General features: G+C 52.2%; 7 protein-coding genes across 7 annotated transcripts in view; 1 reads left to right on the forward strand and 6 right to left on the reverse strand.

Annotated features, from left to right (window-relative positions):
• BBA_04715 (amidohydrolase-like protein) overlaps positions 1-692 on the reverse strand; it is a gene marked incomplete at both ends in the record, with an annotated part of 1,247 nt that extends 555 nt beyond the window's left edge. The window contains one exon of the mRNA XM_008599812.1: positions 41-692. Within this exon, the coding sequence (XP_008598034.1) occupies positions 41-692 (652 nt within the window). The remainder of the gene's footprint in view (positions 1-40) is intronic.
• Positions 693-1,978: 1,286 nt separating this feature from the next.
• On the forward strand, positions 1,979-6,785 carry BBA_04716 (ABC transporter transmembrane region; the record flags this gene model as incomplete). Its single annotated transcript, XM_008599813.1, has 11 exons — positions 1,979-2,095; positions 2,173-2,278; positions 2,359-2,443; positions 2,511-2,565; positions 2,652-2,987; positions 3,050-3,220; positions 3,273-3,367; positions 3,416-4,130; positions 4,200-5,959; positions 6,019-6,682; positions 6,759-6,785. The coding sequence occupies 11 exons, from the start codon at positions 1,979-1,981 to the stop codon at positions 6,783-6,785; spliced, it is 4,131 nt and encodes a 1,376-aa protein (XP_008598035.1).
• A 1,031-nt stretch (positions 6,786-7,816) lies between these two features.
• On the reverse strand, positions 7,817-8,854 carry BBA_04717 (GTP-binding protein EsdC; the record flags this gene model as incomplete). Its single annotated transcript, XM_008599814.1, has 1 exon — positions 7,817-8,854. One exon carries the CDS (start codon positions 8,852-8,854, stop codon positions 7,817-7,819), a length of 1,038 nt encoding a protein of 345 aa, XP_008598036.1.
• Positions 8,855-11,364: 2,510 nt separating this feature from the next.
• BBA_04718 (LSM domain-containing protein) lies at positions 11,365-11,749 on the reverse strand (the record flags this gene model as incomplete). The annotated part of the gene is made up of 2 exons (XM_008599815.1): positions 11,365-11,425; positions 11,550-11,749. The coding sequence occupies 2 exons, from the start codon at positions 11,747-11,749 to the stop codon at positions 11,365-11,367; spliced, it is 261 nt and encodes an 86-aa protein (XP_008598037.1).
• Positions 11,750-13,014: 1,265 nt separating this feature from the next.
• BBA_04719 (oxidoreductase CipA) lies at positions 13,015-13,671 on the reverse strand (the record flags this gene model as incomplete). Its single annotated transcript, XM_008599816.1, has 2 exons — positions 13,015-13,458; positions 13,591-13,671. 2 exons carry the CDS (start codon positions 13,669-13,671, stop codon positions 13,015-13,017), a joined length of 525 nt encoding a protein of 174 aa, XP_008598038.1.
• A 1,667-nt stretch (positions 13,672-15,338) lies between these two features.
• Positions 15,339-15,650, reverse strand: BBA_04720 (uncharacterized protein; the record flags this gene model as incomplete). The annotated part of the gene is made up of 1 exon (XM_008599817.1): positions 15,339-15,650. One exon carries the CDS (start codon positions 15,648-15,650, stop codon positions 15,339-15,341), a length of 312 nt encoding a protein of 103 aa, XP_008598039.1.
• Positions 15,651-17,765: 2,115 nt separating this feature from the next.
• Positions 17,766-19,189, reverse strand: BBA_04721 (serine protein kinase; the record flags this gene model as incomplete). Its single annotated transcript, XM_008599818.1, has 4 exons — positions 17,766-18,271; positions 18,338-18,617; positions 18,704-18,905; positions 18,957-19,189. The coding sequence occupies 4 exons, from the start codon at positions 19,187-19,189 to the stop codon at positions 17,766-17,768; spliced, it is 1,221 nt and encodes a 406-aa protein (XP_008598040.1).
• Between the last annotated feature and the right edge of the window lie 478 nt (positions 19,190-19,667).

Below are 19,667 nucleotides of genomic sequence, written 5' to 3' on the forward strand. Positions count from 1 at the left end.
GAGAGAGAGAGAGAAAGAAAGAGAGATAGGATCAACGTACTAATAACGAGTTTAACCTTTTCATCTTCTGGTACGCCGTCGTGCACGCGGTCCACGAGCTCAATCAACTCATCCAGCTGTTTCCGTCCGCGACGGTGGTGATCCACGCCAACCTCAAACACAAAGCCTCGACGGCCGAGCAGCTTTAGACTATCCACAAAGTCCTGCTCCAGCATGGTGCCGTTGGGCTTATCCTGCAGCAAGTACCGAAACCCCTTGACCTTGGGCCAGGCGTCGCCCGCCTCCTCCTCGACCTTTTTTAGGTACCTCTCGAGCACGGCTGGCCCGCTGGGGAGCGGCGCCCAGGGGATGATGCCGAGACAGAGCTTCTTGTCGTCGGCGGTGTGGCCCTCGCCGTCGCGGGGCTCGCCGAGGGCTATGCGGCGGGCCCAGCGGACCTCTTGCAGGGGCGCGGCCCATCCGGAGGCGCCGTCAGGGCTGGCGAGGTCGTGCTTGCGGTCCGCCTCGACAAGGACGAAGCCGAGCAGGGACGGGGCTGTCTGGGTGTCGGCCTTGTACTGCTCGAGGGAGCGCTGCCCGTGGAGCGGGTGCTCGGGGTGCGTCCAGGCGAGGGTGTCGAGCTCGGACGAGGGGTACAGATGGATGTGGGAGTCGATGATGGGGAGGACGAGCTGCTGGTCCGAGGCGGCCATGGCTGCTGGTGAGGTTGGCTGGTTGGTTGGTTGTTTGGGTTGGGCTGATTGGTGGGCTGACTCTCCAGGAGCAGGGCGGTAATAGCGAGATGCTTTTGTGCGAGAAAAAAAAGGCCGGCGGAACGAGAACAAAGGTCGTTGACCAGGATTAGAAAAGCAGCCGAGATAACATGATGGCTGGCTTTTGAATCAAGATGAAGGGCATAAGGAAAAGCAGGAGCTGAGGAGAGAGGAAGCTACCCCGCCATCTGTTTTAGGGGAGCTCTCCACTATTCAATGTAACGGTCTGGCGCCGTTTGCTGTCCGACGGTTGATGCTCATGGACATGTGGAATGGCTAATTGGGGAAAATGAGGATGGATCAATTGAATTTTCATTGGATATTTCGTTTCTTTAAACTCTACCCGTGAAAACTCAATCAAGTGGCGTCTTGCAACCGTTGAGCTAGAGATGGAGAATTTGGCCCACATGCGGGGGATTTTCTAGGCGTCGGGTATTAGAGGGAACAGTATTGGAGGTAATTGTAATAATGGCCCCTAATTTACCCGTGCTGACCTTACCTTGTTTGTGGATTGGCAATCAAAACTGTTTACATTTATCGATCGGGTCGGGCTCTAGGCGTTGAAGCCTCGGGGGTGAGAGAGGTAGGTGGATGGTGGTACTGCCAAGCTGCACAGCTGGTTGAGTGACTCGACGTCTGGCGATTTGCGTCGTGTCTGACAACCGCCAAACCGATTAGGAAAGAAGAAAAAAAAATCCCCCAAACCACGAGATGTAAGCCACGCAGGGCTGAGTGGCATTGCGTGCCTGAGGATAAGACGTGATTGAGCCCCCATCGCGATAACGGCTGAGTAGGTAAAGTCCCTCCAATGACTTGCAGCCTAAAAATATGACACCTGCTGACAATGCCCCCGACAGACTAGAAGTTAGAGTTAGCGGGCGAAACCTTGATGCCTAGAATATCGGGGCACAGGCACCCACGCAGTCTCATCTAACGTTGATGAGAAGAATGCTCCGCTAAAATGCTAAGCCGTATTCCTCGCATCGAGGCAACAAGATTATAATTAGTGGGCTGGGCTCAAAGCGTTGACGTGTTAGTGCCATGGCAGCTGAACCTCGTGCTGCTGCCTCTCGGAGCCTTGTGGTCGGCCGGGAGTCCGTCGACTTTTTTGTTTGTTTTAATAAAGAGGCTGTGAAAGCCGTTTAGACGCCGGGTTTTCCTCTTTATCGCGCAGCAAATGTCGTCTACATATTAAAAGAAAAAAAAAAAAGGACATTTCGCCAGGAATGGCTCAAGACAAAAGGGACTCGCCGCCGCTGGACGAGGAAAAGAACAAGGACCATGGAAAAGAAGTGACGAGTCGGGTGCGGCCTCAGCGCGAGGCCACATTTCATGATTTTCTGGTACGCCTTTTCTTTTTTTTTTTGCTGTGCAAGAATGGCTTGTCGTCAACTAACTCTTGCGCGCTCCTTTTTTGTAGAGAGTCTTCAAGTATGCCACCAAATGGGATTTTGTTGCGTATGCCCTCGGCTCTCTGGCCTCTATTGGCGCTGGCGTCACACTGCCGCTGCTCAACGTTGTCTTTGGTACTTGCTATTACCCCCAAAACCAAAATCATCACCAGAAAAAGTCCAGTCATTGACTTTTTTTTGAATTTACAAATCAGGCCGCTTCACCAGCCAATTCACAGACTTTGCTGGCTCTGGCACCCTGTCTCCCGAGAAATTCAGCTCGACGCTGCAAGAGCTATCGTAAGCCTTCTTTTTTTTTTGTCACAAAAACAAGTTGAACGGCTGATTTGACCCAAAAGAAACCCAGTTTATACATGCTTGGCCTATTTCTCGGACGGCTGTTTCTCAACTACATTAACAAAGTACGCTGCTGCTGCCTTGCCCACCTTTGGACTGACTGAAAATTCTCCGCGAACAAACTGACCAATTTTATTTTTTTTGCCAACAGTTTGCCTTTCGCATGATTGGCATTCGCATCTCCTCGGCCATTCGCCTTCACTTTCTGCAGGCCCTCTTTGCCCAGAGCATCCACGTCTTTGACTCGATGCCTCCCGGCTTCGCCACGGGCACAATCACAACCACGAGCAACACGCTTCAGCTCGGCATCTCGGAGAAGCTCGGCACCTTTATCGAGTTTAACGCGACAATGGTGGCGGCGGTCGTGGTGGCCTTTATCTACAGCTGGCGGCTCACGCTGGTTACAATGTCGGCCCTCGTCTTCATCATGTTGACGATTGGCGTACTGCTGCCTCTCATTGTCAAGGGACAAGGCCGCGCAAGCAAGGTATCTATTGGAGCTCGAAACATGGACAACGGGTGCACAGCAGCTAATCATATTTGCGTTAGCTCGAGGCCAAATCCAATGCCATTGCGAGTGAAACGCTGAGCAGCATCCGCATGATCATGGCCTGCGGAGCAGAGATGCGCATCGCCAATAAATACGCCGCCGTGATTGAAGAATCGCGAAAGAATGCGCAGCGCACTAGTCCATTAATTGCGCTGCAATTCGGTTTTGTTGTACGGATTCTTTACCCTCTCATCTCATCAATATCTAACCTTGCTTATATAGTTCTTTGGTATATTCGCCGCATTTAGCTTGTCGTTTTGGTATGGCGCCAAGGCCTTCCTCGAGGGCACTGTCAAAGACGTCGGCACCATCATCGTGTGAGTATGCCCGGATAGTTTGATCATCCTTGATACTGATCATTGTAGCGTCTTATTCTCCATCATGATGCTTCTCTTTTCCCTGGAGCGCACATCCACTCCGCTGCTCGCCGTTGGCAAAGCGACCGTCGCCGCCTGCCAATTCTTTACCGTCATTGACGCGCCTCGCCCGGACCCCGGCCACCTTGTTGTCCCCGATGTTACCGCTGATCAAGACATCATACTCGAAGACGTCACCTTTGCGTATCCAAGCCGTCCGCATGTCAAGGTCCTGGATAATTTGAGTCTGCGCCTCGAGGCGGGCAAGACAACCGCGATTGTCGGGCCTTCTGGCTCAGGAAAGAGTACCATTGTTGGCCTCATTGAGCGCTGGTACTCGCTCAAAGAGCAGCATGTAGTGGCCAAGGCTGTTGAGAAGAAGAGCAAGAAGAAAAACGACAGTGACGAGGACGAGCCTACCGAGGAGGAGGCCGCCGCAGCCCAGGCTGAACTAGATGCTCAGTCAGGGCCTCCAATCGCCCTATCAGGCCGGGTTACTACCTGCGGTCACTCTATCGATGAAATCAACGTCAAATGGTGGCGCTCTCAAATTGGCCTCGTCCAGCAGGAGCCGTTTCTGTTCAACGAGACGATATACGTCAATGTGAGCAATGGCCTTGTTGGTACGCAGTGGGAACATGAGCCCGAGGACAAGAAGCGTGAAATGGTCAAGGCGGCCTGTAAAGAGGCCTTTGCAGACGAATTCATCGATAAGCTACCACAGGTGCGTTTTTTTGCATCTCTTTTCAGAACAACAATGTCCTTTTGCTAACCGTGCCCATGACGGGAACAGGGCTACGACACGACCGTCGGCGACGGCGGCGCCAAGCTCTCGGGCGGCCAGCGGCAGCGCATCGCCATTGCGCGCTCCATTGTGCGCCAGCCCAAGATTCTCATCTTTGACGAGGCCACCAGCGCCATTGACGTGCGCGGCGAACGAATTGTCCAGGCCGCCCTCGACCGCGTCGCCCGGAACCGCACCACCGTCACCATTGCGCACCGGCTCTCCACCATTAAGCAGGCCGACGCCATTGTCGTCCTGAAACGGGGCCGCGTGGTCGAGACGGGCACGCACGAGAGCCTTTTGGGCGTGCAAGGCGGCGTCTACGCGGGCCTGGTCAATGCTCAGTCCATCTCGCTCGGCGAGGCCGCCGACGCGGGTGAGGGTGTGGTGGCGGAAGAGGAGGAGGAGGAGGGGGAGGCGGGAGAGGGGGAGCTGGTGGATGTTGCGAATTTGACGCGTGGAAAGAGCAGAGGCGCAAAAGAGGCTCAAGTTGTTGTTGCTGCTGCTGCTGCTGCTGCTGAAAAGGAAGAGCAAAAGAATCGCGGCTTTTTTGATAGCTTTGGGCGCTTCTTTTACGAGACGCGCAGCCACTGGCACATAATGCTCCTGATGATTCTGGCGGCGGCGTGCGCGGGCGCGGCCATCCCCATCCAGGCGTGGCTGTTTGCCAAGGTCATTGTCATCTTCGGCTACGCATCAGACCAGACGCGTTTCCGGCGCGACAGCGAGTTTTGGAGCCTCATGTGGCTGGTGCTCGCCATTGGCGTCGGGTGCGCCTACACGGCCACGTTTTTCCTCGCCACGCGCACGGCCAATGTCATTCGCGCCAAGTACCAGCGCGCGTACTTTGTCTCGATCCTCTACCAGCAGCCCGCCTTCTTCGACGAGGACGCGCACGCGCAGGGCACCATGACGGCGCGCGCGTCGGGCGACCCGCAAAAGCTCGAGGAGCTCATGGGCGCCAACATGGCGAGCGTCTACATTGGACTGTTTACGCTGCTCGGCTCCGTCGTGATTGCCTTTTGCTTTGCGTGGAAGCTGGCCATTGTCTCGCTGTGCGTCGTGGTGCCGGTGCTGCTGTGCTCGACGTACTGGCGCTTCCGGTACGAGATTGAGTTTGAAAAGATGAATGACGCCGTCTTTTCGGAGAGCTCGCAGTTTGCGTCGGAATCCATTGCCGCGTTTCGCACCGTGGCTTCGCTGACGCTGGAAGATGCCATTTGTGCGCGCTTTGCCGCGCTGTGCCGCGGTCACGTCGTCGACGCGTATAAAAAGGCGCGCTGGGTCAGCCTGCTCTTTGCCTTTTCCGACAGCGCCACCATGGCCTGTCAGGCGCTCATTTTTTACTATGGCGGGCGGCTGCTGCTGCGCGGCGAGTTTGGTCTCACGGCTTTTTTCGTCTGTTTTCTCGCCATCATGAACGCGGGCGAGTCGACGGGCCAGGCGCTCAGCTTTGGGCCAAATGCCGCGCAGGTCAAGGACGCGGCGAATCGCATCCTACGGCTGCGCGACTCTCAGAACAAAGAGGTGGGCGGCGATGGTGGTGGTGGTAGTGGTGGTGGTGGCCCGGGGGATGACGGACAAGGAAGCGCAATGGCGGATGGCGGCGGGGGCGTCAAGATTGAGCTTGACAATGTGCACTTTCGGTATCCGACAAGAGACACGCCCGTGTTTGCTGGGCTCAGTCTGACGATTGAAAAGGGCCAGTTTGCTGCTCTGGTTGGTGCTTCTGGTTGCGGAAAGACTAGCATCATCTCCTTGCTAGAGAGGTGTGTAATTGTCACCCAAAGGATTTTCAGAAAAGTCGAAAACTAATTGGCACGTCAAGATTCTACGAACCTACCCAAGGCCGTATCCTCTGCAACGGCCAAGACGTTGCCGAGAGCAACGTCTACAAGTACCGCCAACACCTGTCCCTCGTCGCCCAAGAAGCGACGCTTTTTCGAGGCAAGTCAATGATAACTTTTTTTTTTTTGTTAAAAAAAAAAGACACATCTCAGCCTCCTCTCATTCCCCCCTTGCTAACACGCTACTTTTTGCTCCCACCATTTTCAGGAACCATTCGCGAAAACATTCTTCTCGGCGTCGACGAAACCACCATCACCGACGAGCACCTCCACCGCGTCTGCCGCGAGGCCGAGGTGCACGACTTCATCGTCTCCCTGCCCGAGGGCTACCGCACCAACATTGGCTCGCGCGGCGTCACGCTGTCCGGCGGCCAGAAGCAGCGCGTGGCCATTGCGCGCGCGCTGATTCGCCAGCCCAGCATCCTGCTCCTCGACGAGGCGACCAGCTCGCTCGACTCGGAGAGCGAGCGGCTCGTCCAGGCGGCGTTTGAGCGCGCGGGACGCGGCCGCACCATGGTCGTGGTGGCGCATCGTCTGGCGACGGTGCAGAATGCAGATGTGATTTTTGTGCTTGGCGACGGGAAGCTCCTGGAGAGGGGGAACCATCAGGAGCTGTTGAGGAAAAAGGGCGTGTATTGGCAAATGGTAAGTTTTTTTTCTTTTTTCTTCTTTTTTTTTTCTGCTTCTACTTGTAGTTTACGGTGGTTAACTGGGAATGTAGTGCCAAAGCCAAGCTCTGGATCGGTAGATGCGTGTATCGAGGACGACGTAGACCCAACACCCCTCTGATATTCTCTCAACTTTCCTGTATAAAAAGCCCATGAAACTTTACTCCTCTAAATAGCGCTACTCATATATGATTGAGGTCATTTAGCGCCATGACTCTTGTATAGACAATGAAGACACCACCCTTTCATTTTTTCTTGAGCCAGGAGCGATGAAAATGCAACATACTTTTGCTTGATGATGGTTACAGTGTAATTCACGCAAAAAGTACGTCGGATACAATGATTACGCTACTTCACAGGCAGGGGCAGCAGCAGTATAAAATGAATAGTTCAATCGTCTCTATCCACGGACCCAAGTAAATGCTTTTCCGACCCGGGCAGGGCTAAGTCTGCACCATCTTTACCGTTTGGCGCAGACCAAATCCACAAGTTTTCTCTGGAGTAGATGCTTGCATATCTCACGTACCTGATAGCAATTTCTCCCATTGACACAGTTCCTGCTTCAAGAGAAGCAGCCGGGACTGTTTTTGCAACCTAGCGAGGGCTGCGTCGCTCAAGAAAAACACAAAATGAAGAAACATTAGATTTTTTGATTCATAAAGCTCGCAGGACGCCGAGGCGCGTCGCTGCGAGGAGTCGTAGGCATCGACCCCGGGATTTGTCATCACGGCCCTCTCAACCGCAGCGGGGCGAGCTTCGAGAGCATTTCGCAAGAACCAGCTTGGCGCTCTCCTCAACCCCGCCGGGGAGGCGTGGAGGAATTTGTTTGGGGGGGTTGTTGTTGTTGCAAGATTTCAGACGAGGCTCTGCGAGGCGAAGATGGAACCAACTAAAATCGCCTCGACAATAAAGAAGCAGGAGGGGCAAAAAAAAAAAAAGAAGAGCAAAACGTGTGCAAAAGTCAGCTAGGCGTTGAAAAGGATATCCAGCGTCTGCTCATCTGCAAAAAAGAAAATGAACGAAACAGCCGAGAACCCACCGGCCTGTAGTCTGCGCTGACCACCACGCTCGCCTCCCGCTCACGCCCCCGGTTGCGCGGCGAATGCGCTCATCAGGACACAATGATGCCGTGGCGGCGGGAGACGTTGACGTGGCCGTGGCCGTGGCTGTGGTGGCCGTGGTGGCGGCGGACGCGCTCGTCCTCGGACTCGTAGGCGTCGCTGACGCACGAGTCATCCGAGTAGTCATCGTCGTCGTCGTGACCGCAGCGGGAGCCGCCGCAGTCGAGCTTGACGCGCTCGCCGCGGCGAGTGATACCGTAGCGCTCGCAGGTGCAGCTGCTGCAGTCGGAGCTCGGGGTGCTGTAGCCGGAGAGGGACGACGAGGGCGAGGAGCTGTCGGAGCGGTAGGAAAAGGCGGAGCCGACCGAGGAGACGGGCGAGGTGGAGAAGTCGGTGATGAGGTCGTCGTCGAGGCCGGCGGTGCCGAAGCGGGCGGCGAGCTCCTCGAGCTCCGAGTTGCCGTGGTAGTCGGACTCGAGCAGGTGCTTGGTGGCGTGCGGCGACATGGGTTTGGGGGCCTTGATCTGGGAGATGGATAGGGGCCGGCCCTTGGGGATGTCGACGGACAGGCTCTTGCGCGAGGAGTGAGAGCGGTCCTTGTCTCTGGAAGAGGAGGTCGAGGACGTGGACGAGGAGTAGTGGCGGGACGAGGATGAGCTCTTGCTGCTCGATTTGGAGGACGACTTGGACGAGGAAGAGGATTTGGACGACGAGGACAACTTTGACGAGGAGGACGACGACTTGGAAGACGACTTGGAGGACGACTTGGAGGACGACGAGGAAGACTTGTCCGAGGGGACGTCGAGAATGTTGAGCTCGCGGCCGGTGGTCGGCTCGGTGGTGGAGGCGATGCTGGGGTTGTGGGCGACGTGGTAGCCATCAATGATGTAGTAGTACCAGTATCGCTGGCCGGTCTGCAGGGTCGTGTTTTGGAAGCGAAAAGTGCCCTTCCAGGAGCCCGACTTGGACGAGGTCTTGTCTCGGGAGAGCGGGAGCTGGCCCACGTAATTGTCCCAGGAGCCGAGGAGGTGGACGGCCTTGACGCCGGAGGAGACGCGGAGGGAAAAGGAAAGCTGAATGGCGGACATTATTGCTGTTTTGTGTAGTCTTTATGGTCGTGAAATGTAGCGATGCAGAAAATCGTAACAATTCGTCAAAATGCGTGAAAATAAATAAAAAAGATTCTTGAACGAGGCAATGTTATCAAAAAAATGATGGTGTATATCGGGGGTGAACGTTTCGAGCAAGTATTCCGATGGTTCCGTTTATTAGGTGATGATATGAGAGAGAGAGAGAGGGATAATGCAGGCAAAACAAGATGAATGTTTATGTAAAAATGGTATAATCGTTCTCCAAAGCTGACCAGCAACTTGAGTGTATCTTCGAGCAAAAAAGGTGTTGACGGTTTAGATTGTATATGCGGCTTTTGAGAGAGGATGATTATTAAAAGAAGCGAATAAAGAAAGAGACCAGCTCTTGGGAAATGCAAAGAGGACAAAAAAAAAATTGAAACGAAACAAACAGAACCGAGAATATAGAATTGACAAGACTTGCTGAAAAAAAAAAGAAAGGAAAAAAAAAAAGTTGAAGAGGTGAGGCCACGGCCCTTGATATATGAAGCGGGCGGCTGGGTAACGTGGGCGGCCGGGGGGGAGGGGAGGGGAAGCAGACAAACCCGTTTCTCTCGCTTCTGCCGGTGGGCTGTCCATATAATTCATCATTGGGACTTGGAAGTTGATCTGCTAGTCTGTGGGCGTGCAGATGCAGTGTTGGGCCAATGGGCGGTCGAGGATGCCATGGTGTTGCATTGGCCTGATGGAGGGGTGGGATTGAACAACGGAGGGTGGTGGTGTGTGGTGTGGTGTAGTTGCGAGTTGATGCCGGAACCCTTGTCGAATGGGGCTTTTCTTGCGAGGCATTTAGTTTTTAGTTATCCGTATGTTAAAAGTCCTGTTGAACAAAGTAGACAAAAAGAAAAAGAGGCTGCATATCAAAGACATGCAGGTAAGGGCATGGGGGTTGGTGGCGTTGGTATTGTCGTGGGAAGAAGACGCAGGTCTTTTGACGATGCTGCGGTTTGTGCCTGAATAGATCAACGATTTTTTTTCCCGTCAATATTAGAGATACACGAGTGCGGGAGAAGGGCAGGTCCGTCACGGGGTCAAGAGAGTATGAACGTGTCGTCATCCTGGTCGACTTGACCAGTTGTATTACAAGCAACTACTAGACGCCATCACAGTGCGGGCAATTGATCTCCGCTGTGGTCTGGCATAAGATCATCTGCGAGAATTATCAAAAACCACGACTGCCAAAGTTTAAAATAAAGGCCACATTCAATGCAACTTTATAACACGACTTAGCCAAGCTGAAAATGAAAAATATATAAATAAATAAATACATGGATACAGACACTGTGTATTACGGACAAACGTGGGATACAAAAGTCTCCAAGCAGGGATCTGCATGACGCTAGGAGCCACCACGGCGGCTAACCTGCAGATTCAGCGCAGCAAAAAGCTCTTCTTTAACTGGCACAGCTGGCAGGCCCCATTCCCAGCCACAGCCAAAAAAACGCTAAAAGACAAGGTCCCCACCACCTTTTGCTTCTGCCGGGCGTCTATATGCCCATTCTGATTGGTTGAATAAGGGCTTCTCCATCACCGTGCATCTTGTTCCGCCAACCAGTGAGTGAATGAACCCAGTACGGATACTCGGTCTTTTTTCTGTTGTGTTGTACGTAGATGACCTGACTGAGTCGGGAGAAATCACAACGTTGCGTTGGGGTTTGATGACGCTACATAAATGTTGCGGCGAGGGTGGTGCTGGTGGAATACAATCATGATGCGAGAGGGGCGAGCGGGAAGTATCCGTTGTTGTGCCACGCTTTGTGCCGCTCCTTTTGATTGATTGTCTAAAATGTTAGCTCCGGCTGCTTTAACGGAGCATGATTCATCGTCCTTTTTTATACGTATAGAGACATGTATCTATATGCAAGTATCCGTGAGGCTCATTGTGCATGCAGCGATTCAGCTGGGTCAGACCGCCAACATGTCGTGTAAAGGCGACTCGAAATTGATGCTGGCCATGTCTTTGCAATGATTGGTGTGGTTTATTTGCACTATATCTGCAGCATATCTTGACTTTGACTGCCGCATTTGGTTCGTGTTAATAAACTGCGCAGATGATTCTGACTGTGCCACAGCAATAGCAGCTGTAGACATCACGATATCTCATCATGACCGCCGATAGAGATTTTAGGCGACGACCTTTCAACAGCCGTCGACGACTCGATTTGGACAACCAACAGCTTCGCATGTCGCTTTCAGCCACCGTACTTGCAGCCTCGTTCGCAGTCGTATCATCTTGATAAACCGCATCGTCGCAAATCCACGCCATGAAGCAGCCATTACCGAAAAACTTTTGTCGTCGTTCGCATTGAAGTTGTCATCAATCATCGTTTCGAAGCCGTGCTGCTTTCTGCTTCCATCAAATCGGCAGCTCTCATCCAATGCACCTCGCGAAAGGAAAAAAAATCCCCAAGACCCAAACGCCGAGCAAATCAAGCACACGCACACACACACACACACGCTCGCGCGCGTTAACCTTCCATCTTTACATCTCCATCTTCGGCGCCGCGAATCCACAGAACATTGTTGCATCTGCGCAGACAAAAGCGTCTTGATTAGCAAAGCTGTCATCTTTTCTCCAAGCTCCAACACGCAATTGCGCCTCCCCAAGCTCTCACAAACAAAACCCCCACCCCCACCCCAAGAAGACACATACCTGATCAGAACCTGCCCCAAATCTGCCGTAAACTTGTCCGAAATGTACTCTTGCGTGTTGGCCAGCTGCAGGTTCATGTACGCGTCCAGCGACACCAGCTTGCCCTTGTACTCGGTCTCTCCCCACTTTAGCCGCACCGAGACCGTCTTGTCGACGAGCTCCTGCAGCATCGGTCGCGGGTTCACGGGGACGAAGCTCATCTTGTCGGTGTCGTTTGCTTTTTTTCTATGTTTTTTGTTGGTCCTGATCGTGGGCCTTGGGATCGGTTCGTGGTCGTTTTCGTGAAGCTCAGGTCTTTTTTCTGGCTGAAAGTTTCGTGCCTAGCCAAAAGCGCGATCCCGCAGCAAAGCTACGCTGACATAATCAAAACCCGGTAGGTGCATACTCGCTCACAGTGCATATCTTGAACTTGGTACCAGCGGCGCGAGGTGTGAATAATATTTAATGCATCTTGGATTAAAGCGGCAACAGACGCTTTGTGCAGTAGCATACAATGGCGTCGCAAACCGCATCTATTCCGGTCAATTGGCCGTTTACGCTTCTAGCTGCTTGTATTACTTGAACAATGACCTCCACCTCACTGCCAAGGAACACGCTCTCCAGCACGCAGGCTCGACAGTCTTGCTTCCCACCGACATGCACATCTTCTCCTCGGACACTGCGGCACGAAACCCTCTAATCTCTCTGACGTGATGACATTACTCCATTGACCCGAACAATGGCAAGTAGGGTAGCTACCATAAACGACCGCATCTCCACCGCCCCATGACCGTCCGCCCCATGACCGTCCGCCCTCTGCGGCCCGTTCTCGCGGCCGCCTAGCCAAAAGTCGCATTGTCCGCTAGTCAGAGCCTAGAGCCCCTTCAGGCGAGCTCGCCCTGTCTATCCCGCCATTTCACCGCCGGGAGAAGCCCAGTGCTGCGGAATCAAGAGCTGCCCTTTTTCAGACTAACGGAATGGATGCACCGTCCGCCCTTCTCTAGCCCCGGCGGGTATGCACGAGACCGGTCATATTGGTGGCTCTCTCGGCAGACGAGGATTGAGCATTTTCCATCTTTCACGTGGTCTGCCCAGACGGGATGGCGGCGGGTCTTGACAGAGCATTCTCCATGGGGCAGCCGTGGGCCTCGGGTGGTGATGTTGGTATGCAAGCGAGCTCGGGAAGAGAATGGCTTGCAGCTCACCACACGTAGTCGGACTGGTCTTGCCGATTGCGAGTGTTACTTGGAGAGAATAAGATTTGGATGCTTTGATAGAGTGAGTAATGGGACGGTGGCCGTCTGACACCTAGTCATGGACATGAGCAGCAGCATGGAGGGCGTTGCCAAGTATCATCGCTGAGTACCCTTTGCCAAGCTTTCCCCAACTGTTCCTGCTTTGCATCACCTCACAACATACACTTGGATCTTTGAGAAGCGGTACAAAGTTGAAAGGCATGGGCATTCTTCCATTGTCAATATTGATATTAGGAACAAGTCGATCCCGCTTCTTTGGGCATGCGCTCTGCCCGCTGTTTGAGCACCTCGGCCAGCGTAATCGCATCTTTGGTTGCCGCGTCCAGGTCCTTCTGTGGCAGGCACAGCAGCTCGTTCTGCACCTTGGTCGACACTTCGAGCGCATCGAGTAAAATGCCAGTGCGTACAGCATCTTGACGAACCCTGCCATGTTGCCCTTCGGCCAGCGTCAGGCCCTCCTCGTAGTGCCGCCTCCCCGATTCACACATCACCGTCCAGTCAGCGTCGGCGATGCCCATCACGCACTTTGCGCTCTCGAACATGTTATTTTGAATTACCATGAAGCTCTCGAGGTAGATGCTGCGGTTGACAGACGATGACAGTCTGAGCCGCGTCTTATCGGCCTCGTTCTCCGGCGCAGCACAGTCAGCGGCTGCGGCCACGGCCCGCTCGACCTGCGCGAGCGTCGACGTCGACGTCCGGGCCGTATCGTCGGTCGTACAGCGCCGGCGCGCCGGTTCCAACCGAATTTTGAAGCGCGACGCCGCGCCACCTGGGCTGTATTCGTATCAGGAGTCGCAGCATACGCTATCGCGAGACTCGGCGCCCAGCATCGTGTCGGCGCCCAGCATCGTGTCGGCGCCCAGCATCGTGTCGGCGCCCAGCATCGTGTCGGCGCCCATCTGGCTATTATCGCTGTAGTCGCAGCCGTACGACTTGGCTGTGCGTCAAGGTCGGGGCCGTGGGCGCGAGCGACAATGTTAATTGAGATTAAAGCTTTTAATATGATAAAAAGATTCTTAAGAAGTTTCTTAGTATACCTAAGATATAATTTTTAATAGTTATATTTAAACTACTATATTCCTTTAAAAAGGATGTACTTTGGAGTAAGCCCTATTTGCTATGTTGCTTATAGGCTGGCCTCATATCTAACTACGTCACCTGAAAGAATAGCCTGCCCCTGAGCTGTCACGGTATTCTCTAGCAAGAAATCGCTCGCGGCATGGAGGAGTAATTTATAAGTCATTTACATATATTCCGTCTAGCTGGCATCCTTCTAGGCATATATGAGATACCCTGCCAGATGCACCAGTACCCTCCCTTCCCTCCGCTACCGCACAGAGAGCAACGTCGAGCTTGGCACTCTCGGCAAGGTTCTTCACATCGACAATCTCCAGGTCATCGTTTATTATGTCGGTACCCCGGCCGTTTGCTGATGGCAAATGCTGCAGCGAGAACAGAAATGAGACTGAAAATAGTATACCTCATCGAATCGTGTCAATGCTTTTGGTTAGACGCACAAAGGTACAAAAAAAAATGGCAATGTTGATGCTTCGACAGTGTGGCAATTAGAGGAGCGAGAGGGGACCCAGCTCAAAACGCCAGCTGTTAATCCTCCAAGCATGGAACCCGGATTATCATCATCGTGTTTGTTGTAGTTTTTTCCCTCTTTTCCTTGCGCCAAGACGCAAGCCGGGATGGGAGCAATACGATTGTCGTCACACAGTGGGCTTACTGCCACACCCTTAGCGGCATATGCAGTGCTGTCTTTGATTCGACATGGAAAAGAGGTGGATAAATCCAGATTCGGTTCCGCAAATTTTGTACCGCATGCTGCCATTGGCACGGCACGTCGCCTACCCCCCGTTCCTGGCATCGGGGCCGCCCATGTTCTAGAGGTATATTATGCATGTAACACTGCTGGCTTTGTTGAAAATGGTCTTCATCTAAAAATAGTTTGTTCTCTTTCTATTGGGTGTTATCCATGTACTTGTCGCGAGCAACCACTTCTACCCAAAAACTTGAACGGTTTATTTTACGATTAATCCTGATACTAAATCGGGACACAGCTAGCTGGGCCTGATCTTGTTATTTGCTTCCACAGTTCACTTTTCTCTATACACAACGGTGGGCAAGTCTACAATTATGAAACTGACAGTTAGCACGGGCGGAATGTTCTCTCAAGGTCCTCTGTACGCAAAGTCTTGTTTCTTGTTTCTTGGAGCAACCCTTATTGTGTAGGGTTCAGCCTGCGATAGGGACAGTGGCGACAGCATTGCGCGGGGCTGTTGTGTGAAAGTTGTGTGTACGTCCAAAATGTGGCTGAGCTAACATATCTGATGGTTAAAAAGGAATAGCAACTTTGTTATTGTCAGTATCGATTGCTATATAAGCAGACTGCCAAGCTGATATGTTGATAGTTGCGCCGCCCAAAGACAGCTTGTCCCGCTTCGACAGTCCTCTGCTAGTTTCATCAGCGTTTAGAAAATACGTAGAGTAGGTAGGGGGTTGATTCTTACACTTACAACCTTGGTGATGCCCCCAAGTTCAAAACTTATCTCGCGCACCATCCGTTAACGCAGCGTCTAGCACCTGGAGCACAGCAGGCGCGCGGACAGCAGCCAATTGCGATAGAAGGGCAGCAAAAATTGAAAGCAGGGCAGTATTTGGGGTAGTTGGGAGGGCAAGTGGCCGTAAGGTCAGCCTTGCCCTTCTCAGACGCAGTCATGAGCCCCGCGAGGCTATTGTCGTCCTGAGGGGCGTTGTTGGGCGCGACGCCCTTCATGCTAGCTTCGTCTGCATCTCTCTCGCCAATGGCGGTGGCCGCAGCGAGGAGGGGGAGAAGGCTGAGAATGGCAAACTTCATTTTGAAGAATCTTTGGTTTGGAACAGAAGAAAGAATTGTGTTGTTGTGTTGTTGTTGTTGTGTTGTTGTTGTGTTGTGGTGCTGAACTAAATATTCATGAGAGGGGGAAATCATTCTGGCTTTATACATGTTGCGGCCTGGATGGCTTATTCGCAAAGGTAACTCTACAAGGTAAATGTGCGACCGAACCGAAAAGAAGAGGGTTGTTCAGCTTCTTCTTAGCTTGCTGCGTCAAGATGTAGTCGGGACGGGAGGATTATCATCGTCGAGTTCTAGAACTAGCCGTGTAGGGTGTTACATCGCGTTGCCATCGATTCCAGCAGAAGATCGCCCCATGTGCCACAGGTTAAGGAATCATCTTCATTTACACGTTGGTTACTTTCACAGACTTTTCCCGGCAGAGACTGCCAATCAAAAAAAAGACCTTAAAGATTCTTCGACGTCGGAACAGGGCAACAAGGTGAAGTCGTTTATGCAGGTTGGCAGTTGGGTAAGGGCTTCGATATGCGACATCGGCCCGTCGTCTGTCGTACTCGTGCCTCCAGTTTGGGTGCACTTCGGATCGTCGCTTGCCGTATATTCTCCGATTTTCCCGATTTTTTCGCGCACAGGTTCATTTCTCATGCACACTGCATGCTGTTGTCAGCCCTTCAGCTGAACAGCTTAGGGTCGCATAGCATGCCTGGTTGTTTGGGCGAAAACCTGCATGTCTTGGCAACGCGGAGGTGCACATCAGCCTTTGAGCAAGATGACAGCGTCTTGGATCGACAATGCAGAGACCCCCCATGATAACGATCGTTTTTCGGCATATTTCTCAAGCTTGTAGATGTAGTAGAAGGCGAGCTGCCAAGAACAGGAGACTTTTAACCTGCCCGCACATTGATTAATGCTGACAGTTGACACCGTAAAGGGACACCCTTGCTTTTTGTTGCGCCATTCTGAGACACATGTCAATAAAGTCGACACCACATCACCGGTTGAGTTTGAGAAGGGCCCTTTCGAGGCGCTGTGGATTGGACCAATAAATGTGTTGATCAGCCCATTTCACGACACATGTAGTGATTTATATTTGGAAAAGCTTGTCTTGGAATAGGTCGTGCATGTAGTTGGACGACGGACGTAGCCCAACTTTGACAAGTGCCTAAAAGTGCCCAGTCACGCGATCCGTCGTCGGTCCATAGTCTCTGCATCGCAGAACAATATGAATTTCACACATCGACATAATCCACTGGGCCAAGACGGGATGCGAATCTTGGCCCGTGGCTACCTCCAGCCGCCGCAGATCCGTGCAAGCTTACTTTTTTTCGAAATACCCTTGACCCCCCAAACCTTTTGGTTCTTCAGAGCTCACTCTTTTTGTATTATATGACTTTCGCTGCGGCCTAGCTTTGCGCCATACTTATTGGCTTTTCCATGTTTTATATCACTTGCACTGGCACGACTATGCTTTCTTTGATGGCTCTTATGTTGCTTGCGATGCTTTGCCTTTATTATTTCCAGTGCTAGAAACAAGGCAAGTAGGACATCGATCGGCTGCCGTCGGCAAAATGGCTATAACCCCCCCGCAATCTGCTGGTGGCCGCTCTGCAACATCCGCCCTAGCTGAAGGTTGATGATCTTCAGCGTAGTACAGTACTTAGTCATTATGCGATCAGTACTGATGGCCGGCCATTGGCGGGGCTGCTTGCACATCAGATTTAAAAAAAGGCCACCCCCGGGTGCAAATCCTTCGATCTCCCATCACCGTGCCTGTGCCTAAGGCCGCGCGTACTGATTAACGTTATTCCCGCGTAGCGCACTAGGAATCTACCCCATACTTTGACATGCCAGATGGTATAGTAATATGTGGTTGATTTAAATTGGGAGTTTCGTGCTTACCCCGCGAACCTCCCTCATGTGCACTATAATTCTTAGGTGCTTTATAAGCAAGAGCCCCTATTGCATTGAGCATACCTTAGGTAATCAGCAAGCGGCGCGACTCTGTCTAAATTTTTAGCTTGACGCCAAAAAGGCCAAAATGCTGCATAAACAACCACCTGAGCCACTTGGTAAATATCTAACTAGCGCCATAACACATTATCAGCAGAACTAAACAAGAAGATGCGCTGGATAAGTTTACATCTCAATTGCGCAAAACCATGGATCAAGTAAAAGCTCGGCCGCCGACGGTCGCTTTACAGCATCATAGTCTAAAATCCGCCTGATTAGTTTCTTCACTTGGTAGCCTTCCTTTTCATCAATATTAGGCTCCGCCTTGTCGAACAATTCTTCCATGGACTGCTGTGGCACCACCCGTGGCTCTCGGTTCTCGGAGACTCCCCCGATCTGGTTGTTGAAAAGCTTCCCATCTGATCCAAAGTACAGCGACGATGTTTTCCACAACTTAAACAGCCTGCTAGGGAGAGCACCAAGCCGGGCAGTCAAAGAGAGCAGATGGTCGTCATCTTCAAAATCGGACCCTGGTACACAGAAGAGAGGCCGCCCGGTGACAAGTTCAAAAACAAGACAGCCAAAACTCCACATATCTACGTATTGATCCACGTCTCCTGTGAGAATCAATTCAGGCGAGCGTAGCCCAAGCGGAATTATTGCTTTCGACGGCAGCTCATTCAAAAAGAAGGCTGTCACGATTAGCCAGAGTCACGAGTTGAATTCCTCATTTTATAGTCCGCCACGAAAGTACTTACCGCCACCCATGTCGGCCAACTTGATCTTGAAGTCTCCCTCATAGCAGGTAAATTCTGATAGTGGCTGCGAAATGCAGAGATAGCGCGGCGCCCAAAGGTCCCGTTTACCATCCAGCCTTTCCACCAGAGGCGAGATTGATCCTTTCTGTACGTCTTCCTCCTGCCGAAGACGATCTTCTGTGGCTGATTCGAGATCTTGCAAAGCAAAGAGCATATTTCCAGGCTGAAAGTCTCCATGGGCGATGCCGTTGGAGTGGAGAAACGCCAACACTTGCAAGGACTGCTTCAGAATACGTTTTGCCATATTTGGCGGATAGCGGACTCTCATCTGCCGCCGACGAGGCTTAAACTGAGGCAGCTCCTCACCATGGAATTGACAGTCGGGCCCATGGGCTCGAAAACTAAGCATTTATGGGTTCCATTAGGGCCGCGGTGTTCAAACTCGTCAAGCAGTTGCGTGATGTAGCGTTGCTCCTCTGCTGGAGCAACAGCTGCTAGGTGCTGCAAGATGCGCACTTCGCTTGCCTGTCCGGAGGCTTCTGCGACAAGGATTTTCAGTGCGACGTATCTGTTGTTTCTTTGAGTGGGTTAATAAATCATAACAGAACATCGCGTGTACGACTTGACTTGCCGCTCGTCACGGGCCAGCCAGACCGTCGAAAAAGACCCTTCACCAAGCTTGCGGATGACCTTGTATTGGCCGTCGTTGAAGAGGTCGCCGAGCAAGACTGGATGGTATCCACCGGGGCGATAATCCTCAATCCACTCGCATGGCGAGGTCATGGTCTTGAACCTCCACTCTTCGTCAAGCACAGGTCCTGAAGGCGGAGTCGGTGGAGGTGAAGCGCTCATGGTGGGTTGAAGAAATGCAGGTGAGAGACCGCAAAGATAGAAAAAGCGACCAGACTGCTGGTAGATGTCGTGATACACAAGTACGGGCGCACTTTTCGTTTGAGAGGTTCAAGTCAGTGTGATGCTGTTTTTTAAGATGTAACTGAACAAGCAGAGGAAGCAGTAAATGAACAAATGAGTCAAAGTGGAGCTAAGGCAGCAAGAAAATACAGCTGCCTTGGGCCCTTCAGCCCTACTGGGGTGCGTGCGTGAGTATTATATCCGTCTGATATTTCTTTCACTGCAAAAATGAACCTTGTTCGATGACAGGGATACAACTTGGCAGGCATGGGCGCTCAGAACCCTGTAGGCATTCCTTTCTTGTCGGTAAGGCATACACAACTCACCCATACCACTCTATATACATTCATGCCGTGATCTTGAGGTTTTTGGAGTACTGGTGACTTGTGACTCGAGTGGTTTTTTTTTTTTCATACTT

Source organism: Beauveria bassiana (genome assembly GCF_000280675.1).
Source record: "Beauveria bassiana ARSEF 2860 unplaced genomic scaffold BBA_S00011, whole genome shotgun sequence".
NCBI lineage: Eukaryota > Fungi > Ascomycota > Sordariomycetes > Hypocreales > Cordycipitaceae > Beauveria > Beauveria bassiana.